This window comes from Eulemur rufifrons, chromosome 7, assembly GCF_041146395.1.
Source record: "Eulemur rufifrons isolate Redbay chromosome 7, OSU_ERuf_1, whole genome shotgun sequence".
NCBI classification, from domain to species: Eukaryota; Metazoa; Chordata; class Mammalia; order Primates; family Lemuridae; genus Eulemur; species Eulemur rufifrons.
The window spans coordinates 267009684-267032132 of record NC_090989.1 but is presented as its reverse complement, the minus strand read 5'-3'; the positions used below and the strand labels follow the sequence as shown (position 1 = coordinate 267032132).

The 22449-nt window shown below is 41.8% G+C and overlaps 1 protein-coding gene across 1 annotated transcript in view; it reads left to right on the top strand.

Annotated features, from left to right (window-relative positions):
• The window catches only part of FKBP15 (FKBP prolyl isomerase family member 15), a 52635-nt gene extending 31427 nt beyond the window's left edge, over positions 1-21208 (top strand). The window contains exons 15-28 of the mRNA XM_069476681.1: positions 90-204; positions 1958-2067; positions 2377-2484; positions 2937-3031; positions 3827-3929; positions 8967-9138; positions 10742-10878; positions 12574-12729; positions 13815-13967; positions 15000-15125; positions 15733-15840; positions 16103-16830; positions 17681-17777; positions 20611-21208. Coding sequence (XP_069332782.1) covers positions 90-204; positions 1958-2067; positions 2377-2484; positions 2937-3031; positions 3827-3929; positions 8967-9138; positions 10742-10878; positions 12574-12729; positions 13815-13967; positions 15000-15125; positions 15733-15840; positions 16103-16830; positions 17681-17777; positions 20611-20688 — 2286 coding nt within the window. The 3' untranslated portion in view covers positions 20689-21208. The remainder of the gene's footprint in view (positions 1-89; positions 205-1957; positions 2068-2376; positions 2485-2936; positions 3032-3826; positions 3930-8966; positions 9139-10741; positions 10879-12573; positions 12730-13814; positions 13968-14999; positions 15126-15732; positions 15841-16102; positions 16831-17680; positions 17778-20610) is intronic.
• The last annotated feature ends 1241 nt before the right edge of the window (positions 21209-22449 follow it).

Sequence of the window (22449 nt, the reverse complement as noted above, 5' to 3'; positions counted from 1 at the left end):
TACCCACTATATTCCACTGAAGAAAACTATAAGCAAAAAAGAGAGCCCTGAATATTTTATAAAGGAGTGGTAACTTGGCACTTTCTCAGCCCTATGCAGGTCTGCAAGCCTACGCCTATCCCCAGGCATCAGCCGTCAACTCCCAGCTGCAGCCTGTTCGGCCCTTGTACCCGGCAGCGCTCTCCCAGCCTCCCCAATTTCAAGGTAGGGAGCGAGTCCCTCTGTTTCTCATCTTCCACTCTTGCTGTGCTCTCCTTCCCATTTCGTTTTCATTTTTACTCCAACAGCTCTCTACCTGTTATTTCTTCTATTTTTTTAACAGCTTTTTTGATATTCCCTATAATTCATTCATTTTAAGTGTGCAATTCAAAGATGTTTTAGAGAATTTGTCCTATTTTAGAACATTTCCATCATCCTCCAAAGTCCCCATGTACCTACTTTCTGTGTTTTGTTTCTTGCATTTTCTCCTACCAGCTCTTTTAATTCCTCTGTCAGAATGGCTAGAGTTTGTAGAAAATAGTAAAAGAGCAAAACATTAGAGGAAATTTGGAAAAAGCATGAAGACTATGGTGTTCAATATCTCAAATGAAAGCTACTTTTTAAAAATTTTTAAATTATGAAAATAATATGCTTTTATTAAAATATCAGACAATACAAAAGAGTAGAAAGTGAAAAGTTACTGTCCTTCCCATCATTAAGCCCCGCTGGCCATGGGAAACCATTGTTAACAGTTACTTGGGGCCGGGCGCGGTGGCTCACGCCTGTAATCCTAGCACTCTGGGAGGCCGAGGTGGGCGGATCGTTTGAGCTCAGGAGTTCGAGACCAGCCTGAGCAAGAGCGAGACCCCATCTCTACTAAAAATAGAAAGAAATTATATGGACAGCTAAAAATATATATATAGAAAAAATTAGCCGGGCATGGTGGCGCATGCCTGTAGTCCCAGCTACTCGGGAGGCTGAGACAGGAGGATCGCTTGAGCTCAGGAGTTTGAGGTTGCTGTGAGCTAGGCTGACGCCACGGCACTCACTCTAGCCTGGGCAACAGAGTGAGACTCTGTCTCAAAAAAAAAAAAAAACAGTTACTTGGGTGACTTTTCAGATATTGTGCATGTGTGTACAAGTGTGTCTTATGTAAAAAAAACATGACAAAATAAAATATAAACTGCTGTGATGGAATCCTGTCTTGTTCAGCTGTTTGTCTTTTGCTTAGTGATCACCTTTGGTATAAGACAGTGGTAGGAAGAAGCTAATATGTCCTACAACATAATTTGTGGTTCTAGAGTGGTCAGGGGTCCCTGGATGCAGCCTTTGTCTAGAAGCTCTCCCCTTCTCCATCTGTGAAACACTTTTTTATCCATCAAAACTGTCATCATCTCTCTGAAGCCTTCCCTGTTACCTATCCCTCCATCCTCTCCTCTCACAGACTCAACTGTGTATGTGTATTGCCAAAGAGTTAATCTTGCTTTTCTCTGTGCTACTTTTGTACCTAGTACAAGGTCCACTTTTGCACTTAAAACACTCTGTTGTAATGAGTTGTTTACATGTCAGTCTTCCCACCAGACTGAGAACTCACCAAGGGCAGGAACCATCTTTTATTCATTATTGTATCCCTGGTACCTAGTACAATGCCTGGCATGCAGTTGGATGAATGGGGAAGCAATTCGAGCTGCCAGTGCTGTGGCAGTGCCAAGTGGGCATTCTTGTGCTCTTGGACCAGACTGTAGCCCTCCATGCATTTTGCAGGAATATAGCTTAGTTATTGTTCACTTTGGAGCCATTTTACCTTCACTGTCCCCTCTACATCTCTTCCTGACTGTGTGAAATCACTTCTAGCACTTCCTGGTATATGCAAGAGTTCATTTCTTTCTTTCCTCTGCTAAAAGAGCTATCAGCTTTTCCTCACACAGTTTCCTCTGCTCTAGTTTTATAAGTTTCCTTTTGGCTTATGTCTGTTTAGGATCGGGTGATATGGCTTCATTTCTCATGACTGAAGCCCGGCAACATAACACGGAAATTCGAATGGCAGTCAGCAAAGTGGCTGATAAAATGGATCATCTCATGACAAAGGTGACTGAGTCAGGGTTGGGGCCGTGTTGAGAGTGGGGTTATAAACAGGGTATATGTAAACAGGGAGCAGCTAGAGCTATAGGTAAACTCTTCTTTGGTTTCCTATATTCATAGTAGTTAGTAGTGATTTCCCTAGAAGGATAGCTATAATTATTTTGGGATCCAGTTAGTAGGAGAAAACTCTAGCTTACATTTGGTGATTATCTCAGAAACTCATTAACCCCCTTAAAAAAGTGGTCAGATCTTGGCTAAATTGTATTTCTTCATTTTAAACTTTCTCACAAGGTCTTTCTGGCATCCTTTTTGTAGGTTGAAGAGTTACAGAAACACAGTGCTGGTAATTCCATGCTCATTCCTAGCGTGTCAGTTACAATGGAAACAAGCATGATTATGAGCAACATCCAGCGAATCATTCAGGTGAGGGTGATCGCGGACAGAGCACTCAGCCTCAAGTCTTGCCCATGTTCTCTTCCCAGATATACTACCCTTTAATACCTCCAACCCAGAAATAGCACGTGATAAATGCTACACTGAGTTAAAAAAAAATTCTGGCAAATTCATTATGGCTTAATTTGGTCCAAGTGACTTATCACTACATAGTCAGAAGGAAACATTGCTTTTTGACCATACTTCAGAATTTCACTTCATTTTATAGCTATTTATATACTCAATCCAATGGACCTAGTGATTTGTATCCATCAAGTATAATTTGATGTATTGTTTTAATTAGTCTATCTATGTGGAAATAGTTCTAGTTTTTTGTCTCAAAATATATTAACAATGTTGCCTGTCAGTTCAAGTTTATTCCCTTTTATCTGACACTTTTCTCTTAAGACATTTAAATTGCACATCATATATTTTGACTTTAGGAAAATGAAAGATTAAAGCAAGAGATCCTTGAAAAGAGCGGTCGGATAGAAGAGCAGAATGACAAGATTAGCGAACTAATTGAAAGAAATCAGAGGTAATGACAGGTATGGGGCCTGGCTGGGATGGACAAGTTACATACACGTGTTTATTTAGGGCAGGACACATTTCTGCTATTTCTGTTTCTACCTGCCATGTGAATTATTGCCTGTTTTCTGAGAGGCATTTTGATAGAAAGAGCTCAGTAGGCTGTGATGTAAGGCAGACCTGTGCTTGACTCCTGCTCTGCCCCTCAGTCATTGTGTGGCTTTGGGCATTTTATTTATTCCTGCTGGCCCCACTTTCCTTATCTGTAAAATTGGTATTAACACTTAGAAAATTCTGGTGTCAACTCTTCTTTCTTCTGTGTGGGCTGACTCTATTTTATCAACCAGAACTTAGCCAAAACTTCACTGATTCTCATATAAAACCCAAGGATTTTGTAATTTTTGTAGATTCTTCTGAAGATAAGAGGGAGTCAGTGGAACTTGTCACAACACAGCATTTCACTTTAAAAAATTATTCTCCTGTATTTCTCCTCTCTGATGTTTCATCTCCCACATGGCAGGGTTGGGGGAGTGGCTTTCTCTTGTACTCTCCTCCTTCTTGCCGCTTTCTTACTCCTGTCTCTTTCCTGCCTCATTCCCCGTTACCACACACCCTTCAAATTCCTCTCCTCTGGCCCAGGTTCCTGCCTCCAAACTGGATTACTACAGCTCTAAGGAAAGCACTGCTTTCAGATTACTTTTGATAAAGGTATAGAGCAATGCGGAGAACTGAATGGGCATTGGGTTGTGCCTGGCATTCATTCCGTGCTTGATACATGTTATCTTTTTCTCTGTTTCTTGCGTAGGTATGTTGAGCAGAGTAACCTGATGATGGAGAAGAGGAACAACTCACTTCAGACAGCCACAGAAAACATACAGGCAAGAGTATTGCATGCTGAACAAGAGAAGGTAAAGTAACTGGGGAGAGAAAAGCCCAGGTCAGGATGGGTGGAGCTAAGGAGAGGCCCCATCTACATACTTACCAATCAGCTTTCCAGCAGAATTTCTGCCATCGTTGGGAAAAGAACTAGAAATCTCGCAACAGGTTTTTCATATGTCCATCATCCACATTTCTGTTTTATAATACGCTTTGCAGTAAGTTGACTCAAAAACAATTACTGATCTCAGTAATTTGATTAGGGTAAGAATTACGCAGCTTATTAGAAATTAAATTTATTCTGTTTTCAAAATAAACAGAAAATTTCTGTTAATGCCAGATAACAAATGTGTAGGTTAAAGTTGTTTAGTTTGTTCCTTTATCTGTGTTCAGTTTGTTCCTTCATCTGTGTCTACCAAAGCATTTTAAAGTACTACTGTTTGACGTCAGTCCCTTTGGAATTAGGAATTTTAAACTGTTCCTGCAGTAGAGTAAAGAAGACTCTAGTGGGTCTAGTGATTCTGAAGCCCACTCCTTCTCTCCTTGCTCCAGTGACACTGTTTATCCAGAGTGGATTCCTTCTTGTTTGGGCTGCCATAGGAGATCTTGAACCTTTCATCTGCTGTTTTCTCACAGGTTTAAGAAATAGTTTGTATTTTGTATTTGTGTTTTCCTTGAAAGTGTGAAGAATTGAAGGGAATGCACTTTATACCTTGTGAAGTTTACTCACTGTCTTATATTCTGGTGATGTTGGGGATTCCTTACTTATATTAAATATTTTATGCTAATCTTTGTGTTCCCTTAGCCATAGTATCCAGGCAAGTACTGGCTTTGACCCCTTATCCTCAGATAAGCGATGTGTAGCCCTGCACAGCCCTGTCCAGTCCTGACCCTGTTCTATTTCCACTGCTCCTTTACACCATCCCTTGTATATGTAGCTGACTCCTAATGCCCATGTCAAGATCACAGCCTGTGACATTGCTATTGTTGAGTGGTACTCCCCTCCCCACTAAGTGCACTGTTTACTATTTCTCCTCCTTCTACTTTTATTTCAGAATGAAAACCAAATATTCTTAAGCCCCACCTCTACAGATTCTAATTTAGCATATCTAGCCAAAGTCTGAATCTAGATGTTTAAAAAGCTTCAGGAATCACTGCTCTTGTCAGTGATTTCTTTTGTTACAATCTCTGGAGGTAGGAGCTGGACACCTTTGTTTTTAATAAAGTGTTCAGCATTTGACTCTCATGTTAAGTATCACTGGTGTGTGTGTGTGTGTGTGTGTGTGTACACGCACATCAATAAAACTTTATTTATAAAAACAGGCAGTAGGTCAGTTTGGCCCATAGATCATAGTTTTCCAACCCCTGAATCAGCTCATTTATCTACCTAAATGTTTTTGTGTTGATAAACCCCAAAGATGTCTGGCACGGTGCATTGACCCTGGTCCATGCTCTATTTATAACAGCAGAAACAGTAGTAGTAATAATAATAACAGTAATCACCACTTACATCTGCCAAATACCCACTATGTTCTAAACACCATGCTTCACACAGATCTGTTTGAGGGAATCTTCTGGGCTGAGTATTACTGTTCTTGATGGCTACTCTAGGGTACCAAGTACCACATGCTTCACTTGGTCACCTTTATCTCAGTGAAACTTTTTAGGCCTTGGCTCTTCTTTTGATCAACTTCTCACTTAACAGTCTTTTCCCTGTGATCTCTCCTTTTAAAGGGAGATATGCAAGGTCTTTTCATCCCTGGATACAGTTTTCTGCCTTTAAATACAGCTCAGAAAGGTATGGTTAAGTGCTCAATAAATATTTGGTAAATGCAATTATTTTTGTCTATGATAGGATTAATATTACCACATAAAACCATGGGATAATGGTTAAAACTGGAAAGGTTATTAGAGATCTAGTTTAATCTTATTTTACAAAGGGACAAACTGAGGCCCAGAAAGGATAAAAGAATCTCCTGGGACCATACTTCCAGTCAACTGTGTTCTTTTTCCTATGTCAAATTGCCATCTCTCTTTGGTGCTATTTTCCTGCTTCTAACTTGAATGCTTTTTTCACTTGTTTGTCTGAACTGTTGGTGCTTCCTATCATCGTTTTTTTCCCCCGGCTCTCCATGTCAAGCATTTGATCCAGGGTGGGATTCAGAGAGCTGTCCCACCCACTGTGTAGGTTTTTGGTGTTTTCCTTTCTCACTTGATATAGCATATACTATCTTTTAGAAAAAAATCATAATTTTATATATATAAATACACATATACATATGTATACATACACATATGCACATACTTTTTTTCTGATTATAAAATTTATATCTGTTCATTCTGGAAAATTCAGAAAATACAGATAAGCAAACATAAAATAGAAGTCATCCATAATCCTTTCACTCAAAGATAATCATTGTTATTTAATAATATATTTTTCATTCCTTTACTGTTTTAATTTTTATGCTTCTTTCATTTTTTTAAAATATATTATTTACTTATTTTTAAATTTTCATTATTTATTTAGTTAGTTAGTTAGTTATTTCTAGAGATGGGGTCTTGCCATGGTGCCTGGGCTGGTCTCAAACTCCTGGCCTCAAACAATCCTCCTGCCTGAAGTGATCTTCCCTCCTCAGCCTCCCGAGTAGTTGAGATTATAGGCGTGAGCCACTGCACCCAGCTGGCAATTTTTATGCTTCTAAGAGGCCTTTCTAGCTAAAGACCTGAGATAAAAAGAGCTTTTGGGTGACCTTCTACTCTGCTTGTCTTTTGGCGAGAGAGTGACTGTCCACTCCCCCATTGCCTCTCCTTTGGAATTTATCCCTCCTAGTGATCTAGCTGCTGCAAGGCCTTGTGAGAGTGGTACTTGCTCGACATTAGTGAGCTCTCTGAGCTCTGAGTTACTTCAGTTTTCATTAGGCCATTTGAAGCAGGACAGTGAGTAAAACCTTCATCTTGGGACAGATGGAAGCCACTCATATCTGGAAGTTCTAGATGTCATTTGTGTTTAACAGGTGAAAACCTAAGGCTGCTGAACAGCAAAAAATAAGTATCTTAGAGCTTACTCTAAAGGTCACATATACTCTCAGATACACATGCATAGCCTATTTATTTTAATTTTATAAATAATTTTACTAAGAAAGTGTACAACTATAAAAATTTGTGTATAGTAGAAAAGTATAGCAGCAGTATGCTTTTGGTATAAATGGTAGTAGCAATATAATAGTAGAGGAGAGATATTCCAGCCCCAGAAATACATAGATTTCAAAATTCAAGACTGGTTGTCTGCAGAGCCACCACTCACTGTCTTTTCTGTCATCTGATTTCTCCTATATGTGATAGGAACATGTCAGTTCAGGTGAAATGGATGTGGTATTTGTCATTTGTGTACCATTCCTTTTTATGGACTATTCTTTAATCATCATCGTTATTACCCATAACACAGAATATCATTAGAGGGTTTTCCAGAGTAGTCATTTCAGTTTCATCAGACATTCCTTGAGAGTAGTTAGGTCCTTTAGAGTGAAACAGAGCCCCTGTTTGGCTAGTACAGAGCACCATTCAACATCCATTGAGCAGTCAAGGAAGTTGAAGCGTTCCCTTCTTTTATTAGCTCTGTTCTTGCCAGGTCACCCAAAGCAGTTACTCTCATGTGACTGGTCTTTACATTACAGTACTACTAGTAGTACAGTACTCCTAGGAGAGAGATTGTAGACTCAGAAGTTGACTACCTTTGAAGGCATTCAATTTAAATTTAAAAATATCCTTTTCTTATTACAAAAAAATACATGTTCATCATAGAAAAGTTAGAAAATATCAGGAATACCATTTTGTCATCTATCAGACTGTTAGAAATCCAAATTTTTGACAAGTTTTGGTGAGACTGGTGGGAATATGGAATGGTTCATGGAGGGGAACTGATGTACAAAATTACAGAAGCATTTACTACTCTTCAATCTAGCAATTTCTGCTTCTGGATATCTCTTAAAGACACACCTGCACTCAAATGAAGCAACATGTGTCCAGGGTTACTTGTTAGTGTCTTGTTGTGTAATGAGAAAATACTGGAAACAAGTATTTTATAGTAGTGTCTTATAGTAGAGAATAAACTACGGTATATTCACATGGTAGAATACCATGCAGTTATTAAAAAAAAAAAAAGGAGGAAGATCTATATATACTAATACAGAGTGTTTGCCACCTTTGTATGTGAAGAGGGAAGAAATAAGAATCATGTTAGTATTTGAATAAAGAATCACTTTATACAACTGGAAAAATGCAAAATACATTATTATATGGTTACCTTTGTGAGGCAAGGGGGAAGAAATAGATGGGGATAGGTATGGAAGCAAGACTTCCCATTGTTTACTTTTTTCTATCTTTTTAATTTTTGAGGATATGAAACATTAACTTTTCAAAAAAATTTTTATAGAACAAAATATATATATGTGTGTGTGTATATATTTATATATATAAATAAAGTCTAACAAGCAAAAAGAAAACATAAAGAACCCATAATTCTATCTAGATTTCTACTAAAAAGCATGTCATTCAAGCTCTCTTTTTCATATAAATAAATGTTCCATTTTATAAAAATGGAATTATACCAAACATATTATTTGATAATCTACCTGTGTTCTTCATTTAACAATAGATTGTGACTATATTCCATGCCACTTAGTATTCTTTTACAATAGCTTTTTTAATAGCTGCATAGAGAATAGATGTATCATATAATAATTTGCTTAATCATACCCATTTTCAGCATTTTATTTTAGTTTTCCATGCTTTTACAACTATAAACAATGCTGCATTTGAACATCCTGTAGTAAAATATTTTGTATTAACAATCTTGTGTAATATTTCCTAAGGAAAAATTTCTGCAATTCTTGAGTCATGAGACTTTGTACATTTTAAGGCTTGATTTTGGTTTAATGCAGGTTGAAGGTAGCCTTAACTCCCTGCCTGTCTACAAGTTCAGTCAGCATAGAATTATGTGAGGTTGGGTCATCACATAGAGACAAAGAACATTTATGTTTAAAGTGATGTCTTACTTTCTTACTATTCAGGCCAAGGTGACAGAGGAGTTAGCAGCAGCCACCGCCCAGGTCTCTCATCTGCAACTGAAAATAACTGCTCACCAGAAGAAGGAAACAGAGCTGCAGATGCAGCTGACAGAAAGCTTGAAGGAGACAGATCTTCTCAGGGGCCAACTCACCAAACTGCAGGCAAAGCTCTCAGGTAAGTACTCAGTGTGGCATGCTGGGATTTTTGCCATTTAAATTTTAAGGAATTAAACTATTTTCTTCCTCTCAACCCTTTTTGGCACAATGCTTATGAATTTTATGAAGAACTGAGCCAAAAATTAAAGTGGACCAGGATAAAACCTGCAAGGTTGTTATATGTAAAGAACAGACTATTCATTTGGAATTGATCAGTTGCCATGGTTCCCCTTTGTTTGGGGAAGTGTTGCCTTCAATATCTTTCGTATTTATGATTGGCCTCAAATGCCTGGAATGTTGTTCCGACTCATGACTCACTGGAAGTTTAAGAAAGAGGTGCTTCCTCTCCTGGTTTCCTCTTTCCTAGAAGATGGATTGCAACTCTTCAGCCTGGCACTCGCGGCCCCTCCAGCTTGGCTCATCTCCCATTATACTGCCCAATTCTTCCTGGCTCTGGCCATACCAGCAAACCTCCTGGCGACTCTTCAGCACGTTCTATAGTTCTTGTCTTACTTTTTATCTGTGCTCTTCTCTGGACTTGGTATACCCACCATTACCAGTATTTGCCTTCAGTCTTCTCCAAAATCTGCCTCTTTCAGAAGCTTTCCCAGTTTTTTCTAGAACATTTGATCTCTTTCTAAACATCTTTCTCTCTTAGTGCATTATTGTGACCATTCTCACAGTTAGCCTTTGATAAGCACCATTTATGTCTCTTCCCCTCCAGAATGCAAGCACTTTGAGGGCAAGGATGGTATTTTGCTCATTTCTATAAAGTCCTTTCCTCCATATTAGTGTTAGTTCAGTGCCCGGCATAAAGGTAGTGCTCAAGACATGGTGATTGGACAGAAGATTTTTGAAGAGCAGCAGGTTAATTCATCTGCACTGGTGTATAGAAGCAAATGTGGAAGGCACGGATGGGACTGGTGGCAGCAGGTAGCTGAAGCAACAGCAGAGTTGGGCAGAAGCAGAAGTTCATTTGCCTAATATAGAGAGCTCAGAAACAGTGACTGTTGATGGTAGAGTGCTACCTTGTAGAGCATGACGTAGGCCCATATGAGACAAACATGTGTTGGATAATCTTAGATTTGAATATTGTACAGATATCTCATTTCTGCTTTTGTGGTGCCTTATGACAATTACCTCAAGGGCCATAAGAATCAAAAGTGTTCCAAACAAATAAATTTTGGTTAATTAAATTTAAAAAAAAATTCCAGGTAGCTTTATTTGAGAAGGGATGTATTGAAACCAAACTCTTGGTAGACTGTCTCAACTACCAAGAAAGTTGAGACTATCTTACCTAGGCCATGAGAAAGGGCCTGAATCTGTTTTGAAGGTGGTCCTGACTACTTGGAACATTTCTTTTCCATTTTTTATGTGTAGAAGGTGACACATAGATATAGAGATGACTTTCTACATGATAAATATGGGTTGGTGGGGAAGTCAGCTTATGGCTTGATAAACCTTATTGCTGGTCAGTGAGGTAATGCGGAAAGAGTGAGCAAAGGCTGCTTGTGTGGTGGGATTGGGAGATGGAAGCGTGCAGCTTTGAAAGCTGCTGGGATAACACATAGCCCATTGCAGCTATGGTTCTGCAGCCAAGTCTCTCTGCTCCTATACCCCAGAGCTGGAAGAAACCTCTGAGCAAGCACAGTCCAAATTCAAAAGTGAAAAGCAGAGCCGGAGACAGCTGGAACTCAAGGTAACATCCCTGGAGGAGGAACTGACCGACCTTCGAACTGAGAAGGAATCCCTGGAAAAGGTAAGTTCTACAACCCAAGTTTCTCTGTTGGACCCAAGTGGCCAGGATTAGCTGTTTAATAACATTTCAATTTTCCTTTTAAAAATTACAATAGTATGTGCTCATTGTAACAAAAACCAATAATAAAGAAAAATGTAAAATTAAAAATTTTATCTTTTATCTTTTTCCCCTCTCTAATCTCATGCATTAGAGGTGACAAATATAAACAATGTATGATCATTCCAGATTGTTTTCTGTATGTGTATAACATACATATACACTCACACATATACATATACCAATAATATTTTTTAACAATGGGATCATATTTAATGCTTTTTAAAAAAATACTGTGGACATCATATTACATATTAATGAGATCTTTCTCACTCTCATTTAACTACTGCATAGTAGTCTAATATGAGGCTGTACCATAATTTATTTAATTATTGACCTATTGTTGGATATTTGTGTTTCTATTTTTTATTATTTCAAACATTGCTACTATGAGCATCCTCATATTATATACTGTTTTTGTGTATTTGAGTATTCCCATATGATGGATTGCTTGAATTAGATCATGGGATCAAAGGGAATGTTACACATCCAAATTTTTTATAAATATTGCTAGATTATCCTTAAAGAGGATACACTTCTAGGACTATGTGAGTGAGCCCATTTTGCCATATTCTTCCCAACTACCTATATTACTTTTTCTGATCTTTATTAGTCCAATAGATAAAATAATTCTATCTTATTTTTAATATGTATTTTTATTAGTTGTAAAGCTTTCACATATTTAATACCTATTTGTATCTCCTCTGTGAATTCTCTTTTTAATGCCTTTTACTCTCTTTACTATCATTAATATTAGTTTGATTTGTAAACCCTCTTAAGGGTATAAATCCTTTGTCAGTCATAGATGTTATATTTTTCTAGTTTGCTGTCTTTTACCTTTATTAATATCTTTTGTTGGTTAAAATTTTAATATCAGGGTTATACTAGCCGCATTGAACAAAGTGGAAACATTTCTGTCTTTTTCTATGTTCTGGAACAGTTTAAATATGAAAAGAACAAACTGCTCCCAAGGCTTCAGTAAAACTCACTAGTAAAGCTGTTTGGGCCCAGTGCCCTTTTAGGAGGTAAATCTAGGTCTGTGTTTACAGTTTCTTCAATGTTTTTTTTTTTTTTTTATCATTTTTGGGTTTTTTTCTTAAAATCAATACCTGCTGATCTTTTCACTGTTTTCAGTTTTTTTGTTGTTATAGATACTACTACAGTAACCATCCTTGTAATACAATCTTTATGAACATGACTTATTGTTTCCTTAAGGTAAATTAAAATTTGTAGAATTTCTGATATACCTATTTTTAAAGGCTTTTCACAGGATTGCCATCCAAATAAATATCCATTTCTTTTCCTCCCAGCAGGGTATGAGAGTATCTCATTTCTTATACCCTTACCAAAGTTAGGATGTTCCCCAGCTCTGAATAGAGTGGTAGATAAAACTCTATTTACTTTTCTTCTCCTTGTCACAATTTTCCTCACCTAGTAGCCAAGAATATTAAATACATAGGGAAAAGTTAAACTAAAAAATGAAACGTTTCCAGAAATGGCATAAGGACCCAGCTCGGTCAATGACCACCACCACCACCACCATCCCCTTTTATCGTCTGTTAACCAGTTAGAGCTGATGATGGTTTTCTTGCTCCTAAGAACCTTTCAGAAAGGAAAAAGAAGTCAGCTCAAGAGCGTTGTCAGGCTGAGGAGGAGATAGATGAAATTCGTAAGTCATACCAGGAGGAATTGGACAAACTTCGACAGCTCTTGAAAAAGACTCGGGTGTCCACAGACCAAGCAGCTGCAGAGCAGGTAATGGGAAAATGAAGTACTTTGGAGAGACATGAAAGGAGTGAAGGACTCAGAGAGAAAAGCTTCTAGTTTCTTCCTTATCCTTTAGGATGACATTTCTCATAGTTGATACTCTCACTTAGGAGAAAGGTGGAAAAAGTAATCCAAATATATGCAGGAGAGGCCAGGCACAGTGGCTCACACCTGTAATCCTAGCACTTTGGGAGGCCAAGGTGGGAGGATCGCTTGAGGTCAGGAGTTGAAGACCAGCTGAACAAGAGCGAGACCCTGTCTCTACTAAAAATAGCAAAATTAGCCAGGTGTGGTGGCACGTGCCTGAAGTCCCAACTGCTCAGGAGGCTGAGGTGGGAGGATCGCTTGAGCCCAGGAGTTTGAGGTTGCAGTGAGCTATGGTGACACCACTGCACTCTAGCTGGGCAACAGAGCTAAAAAAAAAACCAAAAAAAAACCACAAATATATGTAGGGGAGCCAGGAATCAAATGGTGAATCTTATCAAATGATGAATCTCCTTTCCTTTTTTAAGTGAAAATGAAAAACAGTCTCTTTACAAAAAATTCCAAACACAGTAAGTCCAAAGTCCTCAACCACCAGACACCATCCTTGACACACATTGTCATCCTTGAAAAGAAGGGATTAATTTAGGTAATCAGGAAGGAAAACCAGGAATAGTGGCCAGACACAACTGGATCTCTAGTCCATGTGATGGCAACCTTTGTCATTGTAAGTTTAAAATTCATATGTGTAGATCTGTTTAATTACTGCATGTATACCCTCAATTTGATCACCTCTGGGAATTTTAGCAAAAAAAAGTCTGAACCTATAAAATTTAGGGTTGAGACCCTGAAAAGTCATTAGGGCCCTGCCTTTGCCCTGGTTGAAGCACCTTTGGGGGCCCTGACAACCATGACATCTTCCTACCTACATTTAAAAAGTACAATTACTATAAAAGTAATGGGGGTCTTTTAAACAGTTGTTCCTGGTTAAATCTGGGCTATTACCTTACTCTTTTAGCTTATGAAGGGTAGGCTTCCCTAGGTCAACAGGACCCCTCCAAGATGATACTGTTGTTGCTTTCTCTTGGCAGCTGTCTTTAGTGCAGGCTGAGCTACAGGCAGAGTGGGAAGCAAAATGTGAACATTTGCTGGCCTCTGCCAAGGATGAGCACCTGCAGCAGTACCAGGAGGTGTGTGCACAGAGAGATGCCAACCAGCAGCAGCTGATACAACTTCAGGAAAAGGTAGATGTTTTCTTTAGGCCAGACAGCTTAGGCAGCTCAGTTCATTTGAGGCAAGCAGGCTGTTTGAGTCCTGTCTATCCTTTTGTACCTAAAAGATGTTAATAGCTAGAAAACAAAACCACACTTGTTTAACTCTAGATTGTTGATTATCTTTCATATACTTATTTGGGGTGACAGATTAGTGACTTGGAAAAAGAAAAAAAACAGCACTAGTGTTCTGGAACATGTGTTCCATTATTATTTGATCCTTCGTTTATTAAGCAAATATTTCTTGAATGTCCATTGTATTCCAGCCACTGTGTTAGAGAAAGGGAATACAAAGAACTCTGCCTTCAAGTGTCTCAGAGTCAAGAAAGGGAAACAAAGAGAAAAACAAGATACGCCTTAAGGGCTCTGGGGCCCAGAAGAGAAAGTACCTAGGGAAACTGGGAAGGCTTCCCCAAAGGTGGTGACATTTGAGCAGAGCCAAGCAGGACAAGTAGCTTTGGTAAGGCAGAGATGAAGGCAGAATGTCCTGCGCAAAGGCACTGAGATGGGATGGGGTATGGTGGGATCATCAGGCATAAAAAGGAGAGAGATCGGACATGGCTTAGGGTCATGGTATGACAGTCCCGTATCTGGTGGTCAGTTTCTTTCCTTCAAGTATCCAGATAAAAACTTTTGACTCAGAGATGTTGGGAGGCAATCTTGTAGGTAAATAGTTCGCTGCTAATGCTGAATATTTATGTCTATATGACTAAAGTTACTACCCGCTTCCCCCTGTGTTCTTTTGGTCATTATATTTTTGACCTGATTGGGAACAAGGCAAGTGACCTTGTTGGGAAAGAGGAAGTGAAGTTGTTAGTTGAAACTGAGTGATAAGGAAATAGAGTGCTCTGATTCAGAAAGTCTGGCTTGGGTTTGGGGGTCACCAGCAGACCTAGGTGAGGTTAAGACTTGATGCTTAGGATGGTTCTCCTTGCCTTGGGTTTTTTGACCTTCACCTGGTAGTCAGGGTTTCTGAAGCCACAGCCACAGTCTGTTGTTTTGCAGTGTTCAGCCCTCCAGGCCCAAGTCACAGCCCTCACAGAGCAAAATGAACAGCACATTAAGGAATTGGAGAAGAACAAGTCCCAGACATCTGGGGTTGAAGCTGCTGCTACTGACCCCTCAGAGAAGGTGAGCTGGTGTTTCAAAGAAGAAGCAAACCCTTTCATATCAAGGATTGAATGTGCATATGGAGCATTCAGAAGGAATGTGGCCAATATGTTGTGTTGGTAGCATTTTTTCTAACTTTAGTGATGCACCACTTGTCTAACTTAAAAATTAACCCTTTAGAACCTACCACCCTGGTGGCAAACCCCAAAGGGCCCCATCCTTCTGAGATTTTGACAGATATGGGAAGTGCCTCTAAGTCACAGGAGAGGAATAGAGGATGGGGAGTGTGCCGAGCCTCCACTGGCCACTAATCCCTGTAGTCTGTGGCAGCTCTCAGTAGTGTTCATGGTAGGAGGTATCAGTAAATGGTCTTTAAGCAGTCTTGGGCTCACATACCACAGCTTGCCTGCTTTTGATAGGTAACTCTGATGGCTAGCCCTTCTGTCAAAGTCCCTCTCATTGTTTAATACTGTTCTTTCCACGGTGACAGTGTCTCTGTTTATGACCAGCTGTGTCCCACAGAAGAATTCTAAGATGGCTTTATTTTAGCCTTCCAAACCCCTCTCTGGAATTTAAATGCATCCCTAATTACTTGATTTTGGCAGCGTATATTTTGATGTTCACACAGGTCAAGAAGATCATGAACCAGGTGTTCCAGTCTTTGCGGGGAGAGTTTGAGCTGGAGGAGTCTTACGATGGCAGGACCATTCTAGGGACCATCATGAACACCATCAAGGTATGACCAGCCAGCCATGGATTATTTCATTGGAATGGGTATTGTGTTGCTGAAGGACCTTCTAAGAGGTCATGAATAAAAAATTACTCAAGACCGTTCCTCAGTAATTAGGATGCCTGGAGTGACTGGACAGATGTGGTCAGCCTTTTATGATAGAAGAAGCAAAGTCATTTGAGCAGTTGTGTCGATGAGGATGGCAGAACTAGGAGCGACTGCTGTGTTCCTTTCAGTTACCATCTCCTCCTCCTTGGCTTTTGAACAGATGGTGACTCTTCAGCTGTTAAACCACCAAGAGCGAGAGAAGGGAGAGAGCAGCAGTGAAGAAGAAGAGGAAGAGGAGCAGCCGCAGAGCCCTTCCCAGGAGCAGTCAGCTGCAGACAATTCCGCGCTGCCTCAGGCACCCCTGGGTGGGAACAGGCAGGAGCCACCCATGGTGCCGTCAGAGCAGATAGTGGAGGAAGCTGTCCTGCTGTCCCCTCGGGCCTTCCCCACTCCCCAGGACGATGCACAGAGAAGGGAAGGGGGGCCCTCAGGAGCAGAGCTGCTCTCAGAGCTGCGAGATGGTTCCCTCCCGCCCGACCTGGCTTGCGTCCCATCCCACAGAGTTCTGGGGCCTCCAACTTCAATTCCACCTCAGCCTCCCGGCCCTGTAACTATGGACTCTGAGTGTGAGGAGACACTTGCCGCCAGCCCGCTGGCACCTAAGCCCGATAGCTCATTGGGAAGCGTCTGTGTCAGGGAAGTGACCCCAGAGGGCCCACTGCAAGAAAGCTCCATGGGACTGTCCCTGACTTCAGACCCCGAGAAGGGGGACCCACTGGCCGTAGGGCTGCCTGAAAGCCCAGGAGGAGAGCTTCAGCCCCCAGAGCTTAGTAAAGACGAGGATGTCACTGGCTCTGCTGGTCCCTCCGAGCAGCTGTCAAGCACAGCGGCAGGATCTGCAGCCGCAGGAGCAGCCCTCAGCCTCAGCCATCATTCTCAGCGTTCCAGGTATGTGCCTCTGAGCACAGTGTCAGGGGTGGGCGGCTACATGTGGTGGTTTCTGTTTTTTCCAGGGCCAGCCACTCTTCCCTCAGAAACTGACTGATTTTACTTATCTGATCGTCCGTTCCCCCATTCATGTATTTATTCAACAGTACTGTGTACAAGGCTCTGTGGTAGGCACTGTGATAGTGTGGTAGGCAAGGCACATTTGGTTCTTGAGTTTAAGGAGCTTATAGTCTAGTGGGGAAGATAAATACATACTTATATAGCATAAAAAATATAAGTGCTTAAAAAAAGAAACACTATAATAAAGATAAAAGGGGAGTTGTTCTACTTCAGACAGGGTGGTTAGGGAAGGATTCTGAAAAGGTAACATTTAAACTGAGACCTAAGGATGGGAAGGAGCAGGAATAAGAGAGTGTGGAAAGCGAGAACCGCACATGCAAAGGCCCTGTGGTGGGAGGGGACATGACACAATCACGGAACTAAAAGAAGACACAGCAAGGAGGAGAAGAGTGGTGTTAAGTTGAGGTTGGAAAATTAAACAAGGGCCAGGGTACATGAGATTTTATGTTGCTGTTAAAAGTTTGGACTTTAAGTACAGTGAGAAGCTATTGAAGGGATCTAAACAGAAGACTGATGTGTCTGATTTCTTAGTTTTACAGGATTGCTCTAGCTGTCTGTAGGTTACAGAGGGGTCAACAGCGTAAGGAGGCAACACAGGTTATGGGAAGAGACAGTGGCAGTGGAGGTGGGAGGAATTCCTGAGCAATCCTTGCTCCAGCGACCCTTGTAGCTGCTGGGTACTGTGACCTGGAGTGGGAACAACAGTTTCTATGGCTTGATTTTCCTTCAGTCTCTCTGAGGATGAAGATGATGAACTGTTTAAAGGGGCGACTCTGAAAGTTCCAAGGCCTAAAGCACAGCCTGAGGAGGAGGATGAAGATGAGGTGGTAAGGAGATCCCAGGCACTGCCACGTCCTCATACCATCACCTGGGGGCCCCTCCCCACTGGCTCTGAGAAGAGAAATGGAGTCTGTTGGTGGCCCAGTGCCTGGACTCTGTGTGCAGGGCCCTGTGGGAGCGGGCTTGGGGCTGGGAGGGGGCAGCTCTGTAAGCAGAGCGGGGATAGTCAGATACCACTTTTCTCTTGAAAAAGAATCATAGTCTCTGACTGCGCAGGAATTAGTCCCACTGGAAGTGAGGAAAGTTGGGCTGCTTAGTCCTACATTGGAATGTCAAAGCCTCAGGTTTCCCCAGATCTGCCTGGATATTAATTTTATTTAATCATTGGAAGGGACTTTGGAGATGATCTTGTCTGACATCATCATTTGCAGACAAAAAAATTGAGGCTCAGAAGGATGATTTACCTAAAGCCACAGAGTGAGTTAACGGCAGGACTAGGACTAAAACCCTAGGCTCGTATTAAGACCATCTGTTTCTGAGCTTTTTCTGCTTGCTCAGCCTGCTTTCCAACCTGCTGCCTTGTTTTGTCATCACCATGTCCCTGGGCAGGAGATGGGTTCAGGACTAATAGCATAGCCTTGCTTTACAGAGAACGAGAGTGAAACCCAGGAAGGGAAGTTGCTGCTAGAGCTTGAATTAGAGCCCCAGTTCCTCCATCTGCTGTTCCCCCTTGTGCTATGTCACGGTTCTGGCTGTCACTAAGCCATTTTGACTGATATGATGGGAAGTTCACTGGTGTGAAATGTGTGTGGGGAATACAGATGAGCTTCGGGCTCAGTCCATCCCAGGGACACAATATGAGGGTGAATCGGGGCAAATTCTGTCCCCTCATGTATCAGTCAAAGTGGGTTTTGCCTTTTGCCCAAACCTTGGGAAGATAGCTGTGACAGATCTGAGATCCAGCTCATATGTACCAGAGCCCTTCCCTCTTGCCTGTGTTCCTTTGGGAAAAATGTACCAGTTTCTTCTATTAGCCTTTTTCCCAAGAATTAAGTTTTCATTTGAGAATCCTGAACATAAATTCTGCATTTAAAAAGAAAAAAGGAGGCCGGGCGCGGTGGCTCACGCCTGTAATCCTAGCACTCTGGGAGGCCGAGGCGGGTGGATCGCTCAAAGTCAGGAGTTCGAGACCAGCCTGAGCAAGAGTGAGACCCCGTCTCTACTAAAAATAGAAAGAAATTATCTGGCCAACTATAATATATATATAGAAAAAATGAGCAGGGCATGGTGGCGCATGCCTGTAGTCCCAGCTACTCGGGAGGCTGAGGCAGTAGGATCGCTTAAGCCCAGGAGTGTGAGGTTGCTGTGAGCTAGGCTGACGCCACGGCACTCACTCTAGCCCGGGCAACAAAAGCAAGACTCTGCCTCAAAAAAAAAAAAAAAAAAGAAAAAGAAAAAAGGAAAAAAAAAATTGAGTATCCTAAGTGACTGCCCTAAATATAGTTGAAATTTTTAAATTAGCAGGTATATTGTTGGTATTAATACTAATGCCATCAAGTTAACATCTATTTCTTAGGTATTCTGAAAACCACTACACAAATATGCCCATTAAATCTTCTGCTACTCCAATGAGGGTAGGTACTTTTATCCCATTTTATAGATCAGAGGACTGAGGCTCAGGATGATTAAATAATGTAACTAAGATTAAGTAGCTGGTAAATGTAGAGCCAGAACTTTAGCCAGGACAAAACAGAAGCTGTGAGCCACATTTGAAAATCCTAGGCCAGGTGTGGTGGCTCACACCTGTCATCCCAGCACTTTGAGAGTCCTAGGCAGAAGGATCGCTTAAGCCCAGAAGTTTTCGGCTGCAGTGAGCTATGTTTGCGTCACTGCATTACAGCCTGAAAGCAAGATCTTATCTCTTACAACAAAACAAAACAAAAAAAAATCCTATGCTGTCAGAGTTTAGAGATCACTTCCTTGATGCCCGGACAGAAGTAGTAGGTCTGTTAGTTGGTAGTGGTGATAGGATTGGCCCAGAGGCTGCTGTACACACCTTTGTCCTGGCTTTGTGAAGACTGGTCCTGGCCAGCAGTAGCTCACCAGAGCAGAAAGTACCTTAGTAGAGACTATTCATTTCGTGCTTGTCTCTGGCATAGATCCCTGCTATACACTCCCACCTCCCATAGGACCTGTTTCCTGCTGATCCAGAGCTTTGAAAAGGGTGGGTTTCTCATGGCCCATTAGTCCCCTCTATCCCCCTGGTTGGAGGGAGCAAAGGTGGGGCCAGAGAAACAAGGCACCTGGGAGGCTGTGGCCCTGCGCTCTTCACTTCTTGGGAGTCTCCACGTGGGAATGTGGCCAAGCCTCTAAATTCAACTCTGTCTCAAATGATGGGATCACATCCAGAGCCAGTTAGGCCCCCTTAGGCCACAACAACAGTGTTTTTTCAAATGTGACTGTATTCTGCCCAGCCTCCCTTCATCTTCCCACATCCTGTCCCTATCTCAGGCCTGCTCTGCTTCTCGGTTTCTTTCTCCTACTCCCATCTCTCCTCTTTGACCCTTCTTACTGTACACGAAATGTGTAAGTTATCATGAGAGGAAAACCTGTCAATTCATGTGCTTCACAAATAAATGACAAAATTAGCCAAACAAAGTTGGTCTTTTGTCTCTGTTGAAAGAGTGCCTCCCTTCTCAGCATGCTTGTCTCAGCTTTATCGGGAAGCCTAGGTTTGCTGGCCTCAGAGTCGGTCCTTCCAGTGCAACTTCTTTTGCAACCCGGAGCCAGGAACAGAAGTTGGATCACTTCACCTCACAGGTGGGAAGTCCAGCTGGTCAGGGACAAGTGAGGACTGACTACTCTTTCCTGTTTTGTCAGAGCATGAAGGGACGCCCACCCCCAACACCCCTTTTTGGAGATGATGATGATGACGATGACATTGACTGGCTGGGATGAAGACCCAGGAAACTGGTGCAAAGATTTCTCTACGACCCTTCCCTAAGCATGATTTTGCACAGCCAACCCTGGGTCTAGGTGAGCCACAGGGTGAGGTCAAGGTGAGCATTCAGGGGACAGTAGTTCAGGTGGCTGAGTTAGCCACCTTCTGAGCCCCCTGTCCAACCTGGTGAAGAGGAGCATGACCCTGTCTTCAGAAGCCAGTTGGAGAAAGGGCTGGTAGGTTCCTCTCCAGCCTGTCACCTGCAAGATTCCTGCCCTCTTCCAAGCTTTTTATTGTCTTCATTAACTCTCAGACCTGGGAGCCCTCCTCTGCCTGCCTCCCAGTGCTCGACTGTGTCCCAGCAACAAGACCTGTCACCTGCTCCTGAGGTCTCCCTGGTAGAACGAAGGGGAGTTGACACCATCTAAGTCTCAGTGCAGTTAACAGCCTGGCCTGCAGTCCTGGGACATGTGTCTTTTTCTCTGCCTTAAATCTGATACAAGAGGTCAATGAATATTTGCAAATAAAACTAAAATAAATGTCTGTAATGGAACTTGACTCAAGCCCGTGGGAAGAAACTGAATTTGGTTCCAAGGGCTGTCTGTGTTCCTCTTTGGGATTCTAAGGGTAGGAGTCCTGACTGATCTGGATCAGTTAACATGCACAAAAGCATTATGACATACTCCCTTTGGTACCTAACCATGAAACTTTTAGGCTTTCACCATTCTGCTTTCCCAGCTCTTCTTTGGGGCATTGTGGTTATCCGAGGACCAGTCCTGTTGTTTTCTTGCTCCTGCAGGCTTGGTCCTACAGCCCAGGAAGCCATGCAGAGAAGGTGGGAGGGTTCCTACCTTCCATCATTCATAGTACTTGAGGGATTCTTCACTTTGAGAGCAGTTTCCATGCCTCTGAACTCAGGGGGCCGGGACTAATGCAGAGAACAGCAGCAGGAAAATATTTGTGGTCATTTTATTTATTCCAGGATCTTCTAAAAACCATGCAACCAGTCTTAAAAAATAGAATAATTGTAATAAAAATGTTCCCTGATTTCAAATGTTTATAAGATAGGAACTCAAATTCCACTCTATCTGTCCTGACATCATCCTTGAAAACTTTGCGTCTGTCTCCCAGATGTGGGCCTGGGAGGCAGTGAGAACTACCATTTATTAATTTTTGTTGAACAAATAGGCACTGCTGTCTGGCACTTCACACAGATGACAGCAACACTGCCAAGACACTACTGGCAACCCATTTTACAGAAAAAATTGAGGGCTAGAGAGATAAAGTAACTTGTCCAAAGTTACACAGATAGTAAGCAGCAGAACAAGAATTCAAATCCTGGCCATCTGATTCCAGGGCCTGGGCTCTTGGCCAGCACAGCAGTGTTCCCTGCCTCACTGGCACTGGGCCGGGGGAAGGGACAGTGATGCTTTCAGAAATATAGGTTCCTAGGCCTTACCACGAATCTCCTGAAATGGAATTTCCACCGTAGGATAAAATGCAAAGAGCACAGGCTTTTCAGTTTCCACGATCTGCATCCACATCCCTGCTCCATTGGGTGCTGTGTGGCATTAGCCAAGTTACCCCCTCAGCCTCCACCCCCTCATCTGAGTTGATGAAGAAACAGACTTGGGGCCAGGCTGCCTGGTTCTGAACCCTGGGTCTGCCACTTATTAACTAGTGACTTTAACTTCTCTGTGCCTGTGCTTCTCATCTCTAAGGTGAGGACAGGAATAGTTTCTACCTTATTATGAGGATTAAATGAGTTAATATTTGTA